General features: G+C 42.7%; 2 protein-coding genes across 6 annotated transcripts in view; one reads left to right on the forward strand and one right to left on the reverse strand.

The window, feature by feature from the left end:
* Window positions 1-1,760: 1,760 nt before the first annotated feature.
* Window positions 1,761-17,390, forward strand: part of RSRC1 (arginine and serine rich coiled-coil 1) — a 392,168-nt gene continuing 376,538 nt past the window's right edge. For 2 of the 4 annotated variants that reach the window (XM_045031595.1, XR_006582456.1), the window contains exon 1: window positions 15,706-15,870. In XM_045031595.1, coding sequence (XP_044887530.1) covers window positions 15,721-15,870 — 150 coding nt within the window. In that variant the 5' untranslated portion in view covers window positions 15,706-15,720. Of the gene's footprint in view, window positions 1,840-2,241; window positions 2,396-4,029; window positions 4,344-8,340; window positions 8,481-12,975; window positions 12,997-15,705; window positions 15,871-17,390 lie in introns of those variants that run through there. The other 2 variants (XM_045031597.1, XM_045031596.1) reach the window with 2 other exon arrangements.
* On the reverse strand, window positions 3,296-12,742 carry SHOX2 (short stature homeobox 2). Of its 2 annotated transcripts, none has more exons than XM_045031600.1 (5): window positions 12,095-12,742; window positions 9,083-9,291; window positions 6,737-6,794; window positions 6,314-6,402; window positions 3,296-5,124 (listed from the first exon to the last, which is right to left on the reverse strand). In XM_045031600.1, exons 1-5 carry the CDS (start codon window positions 12,378-12,380, stop codon window positions 4,867-4,869), a joined length of 900 nt encoding a protein of 299 aa, XP_044887535.1. In that variant the 5' UTR covers window positions 12,381-12,742; the 3' UTR covers window positions 3,296-4,866. The 2 variants fall into 2 exon arrangements, with proteins under 2 accessions (XP_044887535.1, XP_044887534.1); XM_045031599.1 differs by having other exon boundaries at window positions 3,297-5,160.

Here is a 17,390-nt window from a genome sequence, read left to right on the forward strand (position 1 = left end):
ATTTTAAAATTAAGGCTGTATCTATTTAGATAACGTTTTGCACAAGGTTACTCTGCAAATTCTCTTGTAACATTCTGACAGCCCAAATGGTTTAAAATGTTTTTATGCTCTGCAAAACGAGACGACCCTTTAATTCTCACAAACTCATTAAAGGGTGGAGGTTGACTTTTCTGTGGCTCTGTTTAGCCTTGTCAAGTGCTTGAGGTTATGTAAAATAAACAAGGTTGATATCTTATTGCAACTGTTTGCAATTTATGATGTAAATTGATTGGGGAAGCAATCTCATGCCACAGAAGCCAAAAAAAGCATTTGGGAGAGTTCCGAAGTCTGAGTATTGCATTATTTGAAAGTGTTTCCATCTGATGGACTAAAGCTAGAGATGTGTAAGAGCCCAGATAAGATGTGCATCGTCCTTTCAGTCTGAAGCAGTGGTGTTTCACTAGCAGAGATCTTGCCTTCTCGCCCGCCTGCTATAAGAAAGTTTCGCTGCAAAGCTGCATTCGTGAGAGCTGGAAAATGTGGGAGAAATTCTTGCTTAACCTGAGCTGGTTGGGTGGGGGGGGGTAGTTCAGAGTTGGAAGGGGGGGTTGACGCTAGCAAACTCCGTGAATATTTGCTACACTTCTTACCTCCCAAAAAGAAGCACTTTGGGATCCTTTTCAAGCGAGCTCGGTGTCTGGGAACCCCCGGGGCTAGGCTCTCTCTGGCTCAACTGGCTGCTCCCCTTTGCTAACGCTGCCCTTTCCCTCCGCCCTGGGCTCGGGGTCGGGGCCGAGGCGAGGAGAGTAAAGCTCACACCGCTCAGGGGCTCTCTCGCCAGTGCCTCGTGCTCCGCCCCAGCACCAGGTCTCTGCCTCCCGGCGGATGCCCGATGCTGCCTTGACCTGCACAGACGATGCGAGCCACGCGCAAGCAAACCCTTGCTCTGAAGCCATCCCCACCGCTGCTCCACACTGGGATAGGAGCAGGCTGCTGCTTCCTGGGTCTTTCTTCCCGGGACAGCCTCCTTCCGCTCGCCCCCCCCCCCCCAGTGTCAAGGGCGCTTTGGGACGGGGGAGGGACAGGTAACCGGCCTGAACTGCGCCCTACCACTCAGTCTAACTTCCCGGCCACCTGCAGGGCTGCGTCCCACAAGGTGGGGGGTTTGGGGAGCGGAATAATTCCGTGAGGCGATGTACCCAGAGTAGTGCAGAGCAGACCGGTAACTCCCTGGGCCTAAGCGCTGTGCGCAGGGACTAACTTGGGGAAATAAGGGCCGGCCGGGGGCTTGGCAGGTGCCCAGGCACCAGGAAGTTGCTACTTGGAGCCACCACGTGTAGGAGGGAGGTGGTCAGGGAGGGGCAGGAGAAAGAGAGGAGTAAGGGTGGGGCTGGCTCAGAGAAGGGGGCTGGGCTAGAAGAAGAGACGCGGTAAGGGAGGGGCAGGGAGAGGTTGCAGGAGAAGCCATAGCCGCCCTCTTCTGCATTGAATTGCAATACAAGAGTCACAAATATGGAGAATGGGCACTTCCTAATCCCTTGGCTCACACACTTAAATAGGGGTTTTCCATCAGCGGCTAACTCAGATCGCTTTATCAACCTGTCCTGCACGGTGAAACACACCCAAATGACCACCAGATCCTCTCTTTCCACGGCTCTACCTTAACCATGTTCTCCGCCAGAGCTGCGCCAGGTAATCGGTGGGACTGGCGCATCATTTGTCTAAACGCTGCGCAGGTTCTTTGTCACGTAGCCACCTGAGCAACAGTTCTCAGGTGAACCCAGCGCCCTCATCTTTCGGGCTGCACAGTCGGGTTTTGTAACCTCCGCTGCAGCCTGTTGGATGCTTTTGTATTACAAGGTAGGGCATCAGACCAAACCTATTATTGTGAGCAATGCAGTCTTGGTGTAGCCCTATGGGTCCTAGGATATTAGAGAGATGATGGGTAAGGTAATAGCTTTTATTGGACCAACTTCTGTTGGGGGGAGAGACAATCTTTCCAGCAGAGTTCTTGGTAAACTCGACAGCTTGTCTCTCTCACCAACAGAACTTGGTCCCATAAAATGTCACCTCACCCACCTTGTCTTTCTACCTGTGAGTAAAACAGGAAGCTAATATTAAATATTTAGTGCCGGCTATTCTGTTATGACAGAAACAAAACACTACTTAGCCCAGGACCAAGCAAAAGAAATCGAGCCTTTTACTGGACAGGGATGTAGAGCGAGCAAATGATTTTCCCATGGGCTTTCAATTCTTTGTCAGGACGCTATCCCCAGACTTTGCATGGGGCTCCGGTCGGGAAGACAGAAGAGAGTTCCTGCTTGTCTGACAGTACAGTCCCATCGGGATTTCCTCCAACTCCTTTAGGATTCTCTAAAGTGAGGAAACTACACACAGATTTAACACCCGGAGAAAAGTGAGTTAAAGCCTCCCAAAGAAGAGCTAACGTAGGGCAGAAATGAGAGCTCCGCTCTTTGCTGTGATTTACACTTGTGCTATGGAAACCATTTGGGGGCTGGTTGTTTGTTTAATGATGGGAAACCACTAGAAGCAACAGCCTTTTTTTTATAATTTGGATTAAATTGGTGGGTTGTGGGTGAGAATTTCTTGTCTGCACAACATTATTCAGATGACTTTTCCAAACCACTCCAGGGGCAGCTGAAGGACATTTTAACACGTTAATGTAACTATTATCCTGCTAACCTTAATTAAATACACTGATACTGCAAAGTCTTTTGTGTATTACAATAAAAAAACCTAAAGCAATCTTGCCATATAAACTCTGAAACCCTTTGGCTGTAAAATGTTTCCTAGGAAAACGCTTTAGGCAGGTTTTAGAAAATATCCACATCCTCTTTTCATCTATGAGGCACCATTAGGGATACTGACTACAAAAACAAGGGAGAGAACCTTTTCTAAAAATGCAAATACTCAGGGTTTCTTAAATGAAAAATATTTTGACTCATTACACTTTCCCCAATTTTCTTACCTAAAGGAACTTCACAGAGGTTTTAAAGACCCAAGTGCGATATTATTTCCATCTGCCTATTTTTTAAGCCAGAGTCAAATTAAGTATTATTCTTATAGAATTGAGATTCTGATAAACTAATTTCAGTGTCCTTTAAAGATACATAGGGACGAACGATCCTTCATCATTGTGCGGTGCATTATAGATTAGTTGCATTTTCTAAGAAGCAGAAAGAAACATGCACGCTCTATAAAGGTATAAACACAAAAATGGAAGAATGTCACTGATTATTTAATATTAACAGTACCAGAAGTGACGTAAACCCGTCAGCTAAAACTTTTTTCATTCAATAGATCGCAAAGTGTCTTTAATTCATAACTTGGCACTTATTGAAAATGGTGACGTCAAAAACGCATTAACAAAGGTGAAGCAAACCTGAGTGAAACAAAATATATTGTACTGACAACAAATGTAATGAAATAACAGCATCTTTTTTCGGGTTTTTTAAATAACTTAAAATACACTAGAAAAAATACGGTGAATATAAATAATTTTGTTTTCATGGAGAACAAATAGTTACAAAGCCCGTTCATACCAAAGTTCAGTTAGAAGAGCTTTCCCTCTTTCTTGGCAGAAAAGTACTAAAGTCATGAGGGTTTGATGGCAAACTGGGATACAAATCACCAAGATACCCCAGATTAAATATCTATATGTCTTTCAAATTAAAAAAAAAATCACAAGATTACGTGAATAGATACACCTTTATGAGATAAAATGTAAATGTCTGACAGTCAACTATCAATTCACAAGTTATAGCCAAAATAAACTTTGTTCGTGTGTATCAACATATTTTACATGTACCTAGTACCTATTATTGGAATTTAACAGTGTGTGCTTGGGGAATTAAATACAGTTTTTGTCCGGAGGACATCAGAGAGCCTGCAAAAGAGAAATACTCCTCTGTTCTCATGCTTTCTGATCCCCCCTATTTCAGGAGTGGTGGGGCAGCAAACAGCCAACAAAGATATGAATGAAAAAGGTAAGTGGTTGATCTCTCTCTCTCTCTCTCTCTCTCCTCCCAGGTTAAAAATATCAGCCACATTTGTTTGTCTGGTTTGTTTTTCTACTAAAGATGAGGGTGAAGTGCAAGTGAATCAAAGGGACGCCATCAATGAAATACAAATACATGCAACCCGGAATTCTGCTGGAAGAAATATCCCGGACAGTTTCCCATTAGAAATTCTCAGAGAAATCATTGTCTCTTTTTCTTCTTCTTCTTTTCTTCTTCTCGCTATTTCCAGACGTGGTTGTTAAACTCAAGTATCTGATGCAACGTGAAAGGAGGCCCGCCTCTCTTATCAAATTTCTTGTATTAAAGTGAACTTCGCAGAAAAAGGTCAGTTTCAAAACCTGTGAACTTCCCAGCTGCGTGTCTATTTCATCTAATTCTTTAAATAAGTATATATCTTCCTTCAGTTTCTCGTCTCTCTCTTTTTTCTCCATTAAAAAAAAACTTTAAAGTTGTTTCTTTTTGTCTCCCCTCTCACATCTCGATTTCCTTTAATAATATTTATTTCTCTTCATATTTCTTAACCTATGAAATACCTCACAGTGGTTTTGTTCCTTTCCTTTGTTTATTTTTGTTCTTTAAATTGATTTTAGAAATCTGGTCTGTCGCTTTCACACACATACACACTCTCTCTGTCTGTGTGTGTGTGTTTTGCTGTAATGTCTCTGTTCTTTCCAGACTGGTTCTGTGTTTGTTTTGCATTAAGTCATAAATAGGACTCGACCCACGGAAGTCATTAGCCTTTCGCTTGTGTTTGCCGTGATGTGTTGTGTTGTGATCCTCTGGACTGTGTGATTGCAGTGTCCCCAAGAGGTGGTCGTGGAGGGGGGGAGGGGAGGTGGAGGAGGAGTCACAGCCCTAAAGCAGCCGCGTGCTTTTTGGCTTTCAGTCTGAGGTCAGCGATGCTGGAGTTCTTGCTGGTGGTCTTGGCCGCCGCCGCTGCTGCCACCACCGAAGCTGCTGAGGCGGATTCCGCGGCCAGTGTGGCCAATGGCAGGCCGAAGGGCGGCGCAGGGAACATCATGTAGGGGGCGTGAGCGGCCAGGTGTGGGTGGAGGTGGTGATGTGCGTGTGCCACGGCGCTGTCCAACTGGAGCTGGGCCTGAACCTGAAAGGACAAGGGCGTCACGTTGCAATGACTATCCTAAAGGTGTAACAAGAATAAAAACAAAGCATTAACACACCTAAGCGGGGCTGGGAGTGTAGTCTGCCTGCCTGTGGCAGTCTGCCTGTGTGGCAGTCTGCCTGCCTGTGTCATTCTGCCTGTGTGACACTCTGCCTGTCTGTGTGACCGTCTACCTACATGTGTCAGTCTGCCTGTGCCTGTGTGTCAGTCTGCCTGTGCCTGTGTGTGACTGTCTGCCTACCTGTGTGACTGCCTGTGTCTGAGTGACAGTCGGCCTGTGTTACAGTCAATCTGCCTGTGTCTGCATGACAGCCTGTGTGGCAGTCTGCCTGTGTCTATGTGACAGTGAGCTTGCCTGTGTGACAGTCTGTCTGTGAGTGTGCCTTGCAGTGAGTGCCTGTGTGTGAAAGGGAAGGAAATTGTGTTCTTGCCCTAGAGTTTTTTATTTTTTTTTAAATATAGTAAAAACATGTCAAAGTTACTGCTGTCTCTCCCAGCCTTTAATACAGGCTGATAGCAATCTGGAAGAAGTCAGGAGGGCAGGCAGCCCATTTCACATGGATGCAAACATTCATTATGAATAATAATACCCCTAACGATTATTATTTTATTATCATTAGCCCACCGCTGGCTTGAGATGAGGGAGTGGTTTTCCCTTGTTGGACTGGAGGAGGAGGTGTGCGTGTCTGGATGGCAGTGGCGGCGTCCGGTGGGATTTGGCTCCGCAGTTATGTAGTTAGCTATTGTTGCTGGTTTTCTTTATATAAAAAGGGAATTCCAAACCAGTTTTACTCCCTAAAAACCGGTGTGTTAGAATAGTTCTCCTTTAGAAACACTTTAATTCATCAGCTTTGCATCAGAATCGGCCAACTTTGACTGAAAGGACGTTCCCATGTAACCCTCTGAGTGCAATCTTTTCGTGCATTTTTAAAGAGCCAGATACTGCCCTCCATCCCCAGCGGAGCTTTCATTGATGACAGAGAGTTGGGCACGCAGATCTGGGGAAGTGTGTGGCTTTTAAAAAAGTGTATTGTTCCCTCTATATAATCACGGTATAAATATTGAATAGATGCTGTCAACAGTCATTTAATATCGGAAGAAAAGGCCTTATCCTAAAAACGGGGTCACTCATTTGCACTTTATCGTTACAAGTAGGCTTTACTGTACTTGCCTGCTGAAATGGCATCCTCAAAGCGCCTACATTGACATATGGTGCAACTCTGCAAGCTTCAAATTGACTGGCTGCTCCTATAAGAACCCCTGCAATAATCAGCGAAATAAATACATAAATATCGGCTTAGCCTTACTTTGCAATAAGTGATTCTTTGAATTCCAGAAACGTTTAGGTGTGCAAACTACAGGCTTTTGCTTCCAACATTTCTTTCTTTCTGCCAATACATTGATACAAGTTTAATGTCATTTATAATCAATAATAGGTTTGATATAATAGAGGTAGCTTTCATATTAGAACATATATCCTACAAATCTGGAGCCGTAGGTGTTTCTCAGCAGGAACTCTCCTTCTTAACTGGTATTATCGATACTGTACAATTCTTTTCAACCTAAGCCTCTTTTATGATCTCACAAAGCATACCTTTATGAAGCTGATTTTCTTGTTTTCTACATTTAGCTCTTCTGTTTTGAAACCAGACCTGAAGAAACAGAAAAAGAACCTAGACACTATAATAGAAAACCAACATTAAAAGAGAACCCAAACAAAAGAGGACAGTTGTGTGCTGTCAGAATATTTACACCGTTTTTGCAGTTTATTGTGTTTGTATTGGACAGCCCCGATTTACAAGTTTAGACACTGAAAGGCATCACGAAAATAATAAAATATAGACAAATAGACATTTGCAGTCCATACTAGTTCTCGATAAATTACTTTCTTAGCCCTGGTTTCATCTTTCCACATTAGAGTCCCAAATGACCTAAATCACTCCCTGATATCTAATACTAACTTGTGATAATGGGTTTAGATGTTTGCGCTGTAAGGCCTGAGAAGAATGTGCTCATTAATAGCCTCTAATATTAATTAGCTTTATCTTCAAGAAAAACTAAACACCAAAGCATTTAATGACTCACTTTTGGGGAGTAATTACTGTCATAAAAGCTTCACTACAAAGAAGTTTAGAATTTCTCTGTTCCTCTGTGCAGTGGAGTGTAACACAGAAGCAGAATAATTGTCTCATTATTATGATAATCTAATATGCTTCTATAGAAAAGTCTGCACATTAGGCAAGAAGATACTTTTATTATTGAATATGGAGCTATTGAAACAAATTCAGTAATAAAGTTCGACTTCCTTAAAGAGAAGGAGAGAGGGTCTTTTAAACATTTCACTTTATAAGAGAAACCTCTGCATCTCAGAAGCCACAGCTACCAAATAATCTTTCTCCAAGGCAAAATAAAACCCCAAACAATCTTTTCTTGAGGTCTTACTTTGTCAACTATAATGTGAACACCCCCACTCCCAGCCTAGAATTTATTTTAGTCAAGCTAAATCTGCCCAACACTCATGCTCACTTCCAGTCTCTCATTTAAAATGTACATTCCATAATTTACAAATTAGTGGAGAAGCAAAGTAAAATATTATTGCAAAGCGTTTTCCGGAACGATGTAAAGGGAATGGGTTTAATCTATGTAAATCTCTAAAAGTTATTATGCACCCTGCGATTTGACATAATAGTAGTGTGGATTAGGTGCTACAGTGGTATTCTTTGTCGAGCAAACATCCACCAGAGGGAATCATCTCCTTTAAATTTGTCATAGAGAAGTTGGGACTTTTATCGTTTGGGGTTTTCTGAAGATTTTTTCCGCATAAATAGGTGGTTGCCTCCGCGGAAAACAGAAAAGCAGAGAAGAGTACAAGGGAAGTCTCGTTTGGTGAGGCTGTGATGACAAAGGCTGCTTATTATTACTTTTTTGGTTCAACGTGACCGCTCTGTTTATGTCCTTATCCTATTACAAGATGCAGGGAAACCCCATAAGAATTGTGTGCATAGTTTGGTGCAGATGGTGGCCTATAAGCACAAAGATTGAGGGGGAGTATCTGTTACAGCAGTACTTTCAAACAGCTGCAGATATTTGGGGCCTAAAACTGCTCCATGTGTTCCAACAAATAATGACCATCATTTTCTCTTATTTTATTATTAGAAGGGAAATACACTGAAACGGCTACATTTGTTCTCATTCCAGAAGTTACCTGCGGCTCTCCATCTGGGTAAAGCCCCAGACCGCTTATCCTCTATTTATCGCAGTTAGGTGAAACTAACTGGAGAGAGCTCAAGATCTCATTTTCAAAACGTCCAGAGAGAAGCTTGAAAGTAAACATCCAGGTAACTGGTTTGGCTTCTATATAAATAAAAGCGAATAAAATAGCTTGATGTTTTTGTTATAGAGTATATATATATATTTAATAATGCTGAACAAAGCCAGTTCAGCAAAACTTGTTCACCCTGTCTGTGGCTTCGCCTAAGATTTAAGAACCACCGTTTAAAACTGACCGTAAAATGTCCTCACTTAGCAGTTGCTAATTTAGTTTATAGTCAGTACATCTATAAACTTAATTGGTACATCCGCCTGGTAAACCCCGAGACAGGAGCAGACTAGGAAAAACACAGTTCACGTGAACAAAACATCCGTTGTAATTCTTACAGTCAGCCAAAAATGAAAAGTTGTTTAAAATCCTTATAAGTAAGAGGCACTAAGCTTAGGAGGACATAAACCATAATACAGCAGGGAGCCGTGGTTCACGCATATGCTGGGTGCAATTCGGCACAGGAGTATCTTTTCTGGCTAGGGACAGAATCTAAATGGACATTATAGAATTTGTGAGTTAAAAGTCTTTCATCAGGTACGGCAGGTCCATACGCAATGCTGCATTACAACTAAATTACGCAAAGAGACCCACATGTTGCAATAATCTTTTCTACCCTACCTGCACTCTGGCCTCGGACAGTCCCAGCCTCTGGCTCAGCTCCTCTCGCATGAAGGCGTCCGGATAGTGGGTCTCATCGAAAAGCCTCTCCAGCTCGTTCAGCTGCTCCAGAGTGAAATTGGTCCGGCTTCTCCTCTGCTTGATTTTAGTCTGCCCTTCGTCCTCCATCACTTTCGCATCCTCTTTGCGATCCTTCAGCTCTGGGGAGACTGAGCGTGAAACAAAACAATCAGATCAACCCTTCACCGGAATTGCCAGCGCGGGCGTGGGATTTGGCCACTCCAGTTTTTATTCTTAACTTTAGGAGGAAAATGTGCGTGGCTTGAGGAAAAGGAAGGAGAGGAGAGTCAATGGAAATGCTAAAGATCACTTCTCAGCACAGATTATGGCCAGCTACATTTTAAAAGAATATTTGTTTTCATTCGGAATGAGATATTGGGTCAGCGCTGGATTTCCTATTAGCATTGCTGGTCCTCTGGCAGAAAAGGCGAAAACAAAACACTTTTCACGTAAAGGCCTTATTTCCAAATGTACTTAGGTTAAGGATTGACCTGTGTGGGTGAGCCAAACCAGGCCATTGATTTACATCTACAGTTTCGAGCCCCTCAGCATAATTTCAGTAAATCATTGCAGAGTCAAACGGTGACCCTTTTAAACCATCAGAGCTGTCAAGCAATCTCTCTCTCCCTCTGCAAACTTGTTGGCTTTATTTGCGAACAATTATTTTAATCTAGACCCATCCAGGCGCAAGCAGGAGACAAATAGCAGGGAAATGCCATGCTCACCAAAATATAACATTGCCCCACGCAGGAACTGAGGCGAGTTAACAGTCGGCCCTAATAACTTCAGTGTCATTTGTGGGAACCTCTTACCAGTGTTTAGAGTGGTAGCCCTGTTAGTCTGTATCAGCAAAAACAAGGAGGAGTCCTTGTGGCACCTTAGAGACTAACACATTTATTTGGGCATAAGCTTTCCTCGGCTAAAACCCACTTAATCAGATGCCTGTCTGTCGCCGGACAGTGGCAAGAGAAACGCCATGTTTGAATTATCCTTGGTACAAATGTAAAGCTTCATACCATTACCTGTCATTGTTTATTGAAAATCAAAACTAAAAAAATCAAGTCGAGATCTCTCGGTGAATTAGTACCTTAAATATCAGAGCAACAGGTTTAAATGGTAAATCTGGCATCCGGACTGTCTCTGGATTGTTTAATGCCGTTCATGCTTTCAGCACCTCCAGTGTTTAATAAAACATGCATTTGTCTTTTCTGAATGTACATATGCTGAGGGTTCCTGGTGTTTTTAGTGATATTGTTTAATTTTCTGGTGTCTGGGCACTTTCAGTTAGCTACGCATATAAATTAAAATATCACTGAGTGACGCTATTTGTATAGTTCATTAATATTTGCAGGGCTTCCTAACAACCAGTTGTGTCTGTAATTGTACTTCTTCCGAATCCCTGCTTCCTGCTGCAGTGCTTTGGGATGGGGTTTTATTTGCGCATCTGAAGTCCAGGATTTGTTTACTGCGTTCGCAGCTCTTTATAACCCTATGATCACTATCAGAATTTGTTTATAAAATCATTTCCGGAAGATGTTCTCAATCGAGTTCCGATCTGGAGAGAAATACTTCTTTGAACAAAAGGTCTGAAGTAAACAGTCCCTAGATGTTACATCCTCATTTAAAAACCAAACGCAGCCATTCAGATGTTGCTGACATCTATAGTGCTCTTTGAATAAGCAAACGGGATATCATTTGTGCGTTTTATAACATTATTTTCTTCACTCAGTCTCTCTATCTCTGCATATATACATACACATATAGGCAGACAGATAAAGCCAAACAGAAAGTGTAAGAAAAGGGACTCCTGGTATAACACATGCTTGCATTGTAACTATTAGGGGTTTTTTTTAAACAAATGTTCATTGTTATCATTTATATCCAGTTATGCAATTGGCTGTCTTTTAAAATAAATGTATGACATTGTATAAAACATTCCTATTTAATGTCACTTGTTTTAATGCACGTTTTAAAAATCTAACATGAAAATATATCCTTATCAATATCTGGTCAATAATGTATAAACATTAAATATACTTGATATAGATACAGCATTTAAAACTTTCAACTATACTATGGGGATTTTTCAGCTTTTTAAATATAAATGGATTAATATATGTAATGTAGCTTTGGTTCATACCACAATAACTTCCCGTTATGTTCTAATCAGGAACAGATCATGTTATAAACAAGTTAATTGCATGCTTAAATATTTTAATCTAAACTTCTAGGCATGCCACATTTTCCTTAATTGGAAAAACATGGAAAGACACCCATTAATGTATATCAGACTCTCCAAATTAATGGTATTATTGTTTAAACCCCTGGAATCGTTAATGTTACAGTCAAGTTTAAATCTGCCACATTGTCTTATGCAAATACGACATATATTAATATGTACTGCAAAATGTAATTAGTTTTAGCATTGCAGCCTACTAATTTATAAGCCTGAACAAGTAAACCGATTCATTGTTGGAGAAAACATAACAAAAGTTCATCGAGAAATAAAGCCTGATACAGTCACCGTCAGCCTGGTCTGAAGCAACCCCCGATGGCTCAAGTGAAGGACAGAGACAGGAAAAAAGCTGTTTCTATAATCGCAAAAGTCCTCTACGGAATTGCTCTTTCCAAAATCTAAACATTGGGTTGTTCGTTCCCACCCGGGCGGAGGCTACAGCTCTGAGCCCTGGTCAGGGAGGACACACTCATTCTCCTGTAACTTTCACCCCCGCTGCAGAGCCCGGTGCCCAGGCCAGGCAAGCGCCTGCAGGACGCAGAGCTACATTTGGGGTTCTTTGAGCAAAAATCGAGGGAAAACAAAACCTCCCCCCCTCCCGTTTCTCCCCCAAACAACCGTCTGGTTGTTGAACTCAGTCCCTTAGCCTGGCCCACGGTACCGGGGGGATGGGTGGGAGAGAAGGGGGCCGCGGGGTGCATGGGGTTTGCCTTTACCCTCGCTGAGTTTGGGAGTGCCCGTGTCCCTGGCTCTCTCGGCGGCGCCCATGTCCAGCTCTCTGACTGGAGACCGCGCTCCGCCTCCTCCACCGCCGCCGCCTACTCCTCCTGCTCGGACCGCTGGGCTGCTCACGTCTTCCCGGCTGGGCTCGCTGGAGCCGCCTGACTCCTTGCCTCCTCTGACAGGTCCACTCTCCAGAACCTCCCTGTATGTGATCAGCTCCTTTTTCTCTTTCACTTTCTGATCAAACGACTTGGAGACAAAAGCTGTAAGTTCTTCCATCGCCGATTCTCAGGGCTCCTTCCCCTTGTTTCTTCCTCTTACTGTTCCAAACCCCCCAATAACACATCAATGGAGTGGGAAGGGGAGGGGGGCAGCTGCAATGGGGCTGGAGTTAAATGGGAGCTGATGTTTCCCAACTGGAGCGATCTTGTTAAATGTTAAGATCTTTGACAATTCTTCCTGCTAAGAGTTCAGATCTGATAGTGATGTTGCTATTGAAGTCGCACTATTTATACTTTGCAAAGCCTGCCCCTTGTTCTGAGCAAATTACCTCCCCTTGGAACTATGAATGAACCCGCTTCTCCTGTATCAGTCCAGCACCACCAAGGAGAAAGAGCGAGGCAGAAAGATCGCTAGTCCTCCAGGTTTCAGATCATTGTGGCCAGGGGTTGCTCTCGGCCATTAATCCAGGATTGACAAGAATCCCTAATTAATTTAATTAGGCGTGGATCTTGCGCTAGTGTCCTGAGTTAGTTAAACACAGGGGAGATGGGCAGGATCTGCAGGGGAGTGGCCAAAATGAAAAATGACAAGTCTGCTTGGAGAGAGGACAAGGAATGGGGGAGCGCTTCCTACAAATGTCGTGTATACACAGCACACACTACTAGTCATGCAGGTAATACTGTCCGAGGGAAGAAACAGCTTTACCAAAAGATTAGTGCTGTTTTGGTCGGTTACAATTAAAGAGAGAGAGAGAGAGAGAGAGAGATATGTGTGTTAATTTCAAAGGTTGTGCGGTTGGTTAGTCAAGATATTTCCCAAGCAGATGTTTACTGACACGCCAAATTTAAAAGTGTGTCTGAGTAGCTGGAACGGGTGATACGCAATGTACGTTCTTGTACCCACGAAATAATCTTGCCCCATGCTGTTTCTTTGTATCACGTTATTATTACATTTGCGTCAACAAACCTCCCCAGAGGAACACAGTTAGTGACTTCCGTGTTAAGAATCCAATGCTTTTGTTCTAAATTTGTTTGCAGTTCGAATATGTTTTATTTATCCCACAGGACTGAGAAGAGATACATACATACATACATACATACAGTTACTTTTACAGGTTTTGTTCTAGTAATGAAGTCAATACTGAAAATAGACATACATTTTGGGAAAACTCTCTAGGATAGTAAATATTGCTAATAGTTTATTTTTGAAGACAGTTTTTCATAATATGTGAAGAAATACTATATTTAGTGTTTTTTCATTATTTGTGTAAAGCAAATGGAAATGTGCAAGTTACAGGGTACTTGATGATTCTATGTAAACATTAACACATTACGTGACAGGAAAGCTTGAAAAGTTCGTCCTAAAATAGTATCAGAAACACAAAAAATAAAAAAAAATGTAGTTAAGAATGACAAATGCAACCCTATCATTAACATTTTTATATGGCAAATAGAGGAATCAGATTAGACCGTATTACAGTATTTATTGCTAATACTGCTTTGCTATTGCTTAAATCCTATTTAGATTTTGTAATTTCATTGACAGGCTATTTAGGATGCAGCTATTTTACACTTTTAGTAGAGTTCTAATAAATTATTCAAAATTGTTTAACTCTTGCTTTTGTATTGATTTTTCATTTGACCTCTTGAAAGAGGACTTTACATAAAAGAGCGTTTATTTACTATAATAGGTACAGTATTTAATTTAATTAGCATTTATCAGATCTAGTTATGTGTGTATTAGATACAGTAGGCAATAAATTACTTTTACTAAGTTTTAGCATTTAGAAGACAAAATTAATCAAGACATCATTTTGCCTATTGAAATACGAAGTACTTTTAGTTTAGTCTGTTCAGACTGACAGTTTTGATATTGTAAAGTACCGGTCTTCAAAGGAGCAACGGAAACATCAGTATGTTTTATCGATTTTTGAGATTGTTTGGGAAGATTGTTATCACTGGCCCAATTAAATGAATTCACATTTATTCTGAAGTACAGAAATATGACAAGATGTTACTGTTAAAATAATAAAGTGAGCCGAAAAGAGAATACGTTCAAAATACTGAACTTTAGATGTTAATCCGTGGGACCACATTTCTTTTTGTTTCACACAGTTTATTCCACTTCCCGCCGTGGCAACACAGATTCTAATTCATACATATAAAACTGAAGTAAAACTAAGAATATTTTAAATACCAAAAAGTCTCAAAACTTAAAAGTGAAATAAGTATCAACTATTCGGTCTACAACATAGAACTTGTGTTTTTGGAAATAATGTTAGAAAAAATGGAAAAACTCAAAGTTGTCTGTACATGAATGTATGCTTCATGGGTTCATTTAAAACGTTAAATGTTTGAGCCAGGAATTTTGAGTTGATGCTTAGTATTATAAACAAGCTAAGCAAATATTAAACTGCTATGCAAATATTTAAATTATTACAAAAACTATTCGCATAGAAAGCGTTTGCCTCCCTTATTTTCCCAAATATGTGTACTCAGACTCAGTGTGTTCTGTATTCTTTCTGTGGGGGAGAAAACAATGAAAAAAGAAAAAACTTATTTTGTATAAGACAGCCAATGTCTGCAATTCCCCCCCGCCATCTAATAAAGTTTTTAAAAAGTTAAGTAGGGGATCATTTGAAACACATTTCCCTTATAAACTGGAGACTTGGGCATCTTTTAAACAGGACTAATTAACTGAACTGTTTTATTTAATCTCAGCTGTCTTCTAATAACTGAAGATCGTGTATAGCAGGCAGTTTTAAAACTCAGCCCCCTCTCCCACTTACACACCACCCAGAAGCGACCCAAAGCACACAGCGGCTACTTTACTCCACCACTTCAAGTGCTTTGCCTTTATGGCAGAGGGGAAATGGATCTCTCTGCCAGGGAAAAAATATGTCAATGTAGTATGTATTCCAGGAAATACTGAGCCTCTTTAATTACTTTTGGCTTAAATGAAAAACTATAAATTTTATTTCTTCCCCCACCCTCCTTCCAACAGCCCCCTCCTCCCTCAAACACCACGAGTCAAAATAGTCTCTTAAATGAAAAACTAATTTGCACCCAACCTCAGAAGCCCATAACCCGCTCCAGAGGAAGGAGAAACGCAGCGTTTTAAAGGAATTTGCAAATAAATCATTGCGATTTTAATCATAGTGCACCCATAGAGACAGAGCCCAGTGATTTATTCCAGCATTTTTGGCTAAAGAAGGGACATTAATTTTACCACTTTAAGCTGCATTTTAAAAAGCCCGCACAGGCCCAGTGAACATTAATTAATTAATTTGTTTGTATGATTATTATTAGGATGATCATTGCTATCCTCAGTGGAGAGAAGTGCAGAAGCTTTAATCGATGTCTTCTGCATTCCCCAGCCCTGCTGCCCGCCTGGCTGAATGGATGAGCTCCGGGATGGCTTGGCCCTGCCTGGCTGCGGCACCAGGAAGGCGCTGAGCTCAAACCAGGGAGCCGCGCCGAGCCGAGCCGGCGGCCCTAGACTCGGCCTTTTCCGGGCTCTCGCTCGCTGGGCCGGAGGCGGGATTCAGGTAACGTGGCTGGGTCGGGGCCGCCTCGCCGCCGCTCTCTGGGTCGGCGGTGCCGGGGGCTGGTGCTTCCATGGTGACGGAGGGGAAGCTCCGCGGCCTGGTCCCTGCCGGCTGGGGAACGGGGCCGACCTGCCCCAGCACCCAGGGCTGCCAGGTCAGCCCCGCCGCGGGGAAGCGAGGGCAGCACCAGTCACCCGCCCCTGAGGGAGGCCCCCATTCCTCAGCCCCTCCCCCGCAAGGGGAAGCGAGGCCAGCACTAGTCACTCACTCGCCCCCTTTTCGGAGACTCCTGCCTATTTCCCTTAAGGGCAGGGATGCAGGAACAATTTGTACAGTGGGCGGTGCTGAGAGCCATTGAACCCAACTGTCAACCCTGTTTATAATGGTGTGGCACCCCCAGCACCAGCGCCTATGCTCTTAAGTGGAAGCAGGGCATCCTCCGCATCTTTTGCCCCTACTTACGTCCCAGTAAAGGGGATATTATTTTTAGGGAAATAGGGCCTGCTTCTGTTGTATCCTGCTGTAAAGTGCTCCCCCATTTTGTCTACATTTTGCTGGCAGCATTTATCTTCTTGTCTTTTGATCAGACCACATCAACACTACCACCCTGGAATATTTCCTTTGCTCACACATTAGTTCATGTTGATCCATTTTGGTTCACATCAGGGGTGGCCAAGCTGAGCCTGAGAAGGAGCCAGAATTTACCAATATATATTGCCAAAGAGCCACAGTAATATGTAATATGTCAGCAGCTCCCCATCAGCTTCTCCCCTGTTCCCAGTGCCTCCCACCCACCGGCAGCCTCGCCAATCAGCGCCTCCCTCCTGATCAGTTGTTTGTGGCATGCAGGAGGCTGGGGTGGTGGTGGTGAGGGCACTGGCAGGCTCAGAGGAGGGGGTGGGAAGGGTTGGAGTGGGGGCAGGGCCTGTGGCAGAGCCAGGGTTTGAGCAGTGAGCACCCCCGGCACATTGGAAAGTTGGCACCTGTAGCTCCATCCCCGGAGTCGGTTCCTATACAAGGAGCTGCATATTAACTTCTAAAGAGCCGCATGTGGCTCCAGAGTCACAGGTTGGCCACCCCGGTCCACATCATCAAGTTGAAAGGGACACATCAATTTAAAGATTACACTTTTGACTGAATTTTTTTTTTACTTATTACTGTTTCATGTAACATCTTAAATCAATATAACTGAAATAAATTAGAATATGTTCTCTATTTTTTCCTGTTTGTACATTTGGCTGCACTTAGCGTATAGTCAGTTTTGCTGCATCCTCTGTGTAGTTGGTTAGTCTCCCTTCTTGTTTGTGTGGGTTTTTTACGGTGTCATCAGGGGAGAGGGAAATACTTGGACCAACATATTCAAAAGCAGCCTGATTTTATTTTTGAATTCCTCAGTTGTTGGATGTACAACTTGAGATGCCTTGACATAGATTTTTCACAAGTTCTGAGCTCCCATGGCTCCATTCGAGTTCAGACATGTAGATACTGTTTTTGAGTGTTCCATATAGTGGGTGCTCTGC

The sequence above is a fragment of the Mauremys mutica genome, chromosome 9, assembly GCF_020497125.1.
Source record: "Mauremys mutica isolate MM-2020 ecotype Southern chromosome 9, ASM2049712v1, whole genome shotgun sequence".
In the NCBI taxonomy this organism is placed as follows: Eukaryota; Metazoa; Chordata; order Testudines; family Geoemydidae; genus Mauremys; species Mauremys mutica.

What these genes read in the sequence shown, in the direction of transcription:
- SHOX2 (XM_045031599.1), bottom strand. Translation starts at nt 12,380, where the DNA reads ATGGAAGAACTTACAGCTTTTGTCTCCAAGTCGTTTGATCAGAAAGTG. An exon ending in CACTCCCAAACTCAGCGAGG is followed by an intron (nt 9,292 to 12,094) that starts GTAAAGGCAAAC and finishes TTTCACGCTCAG; the next exon opens with TCTCCCCAGAGCTGAAGGAT. An exon ending in AGAAAATCAGCTTCATAAAG is followed by an intron (nt 6,403 to 6,736) that starts GTATGCTTTGTG and finishes TGATTATTGCAG; the next exon opens with GGGTTCTTATAGGAGCAGCC.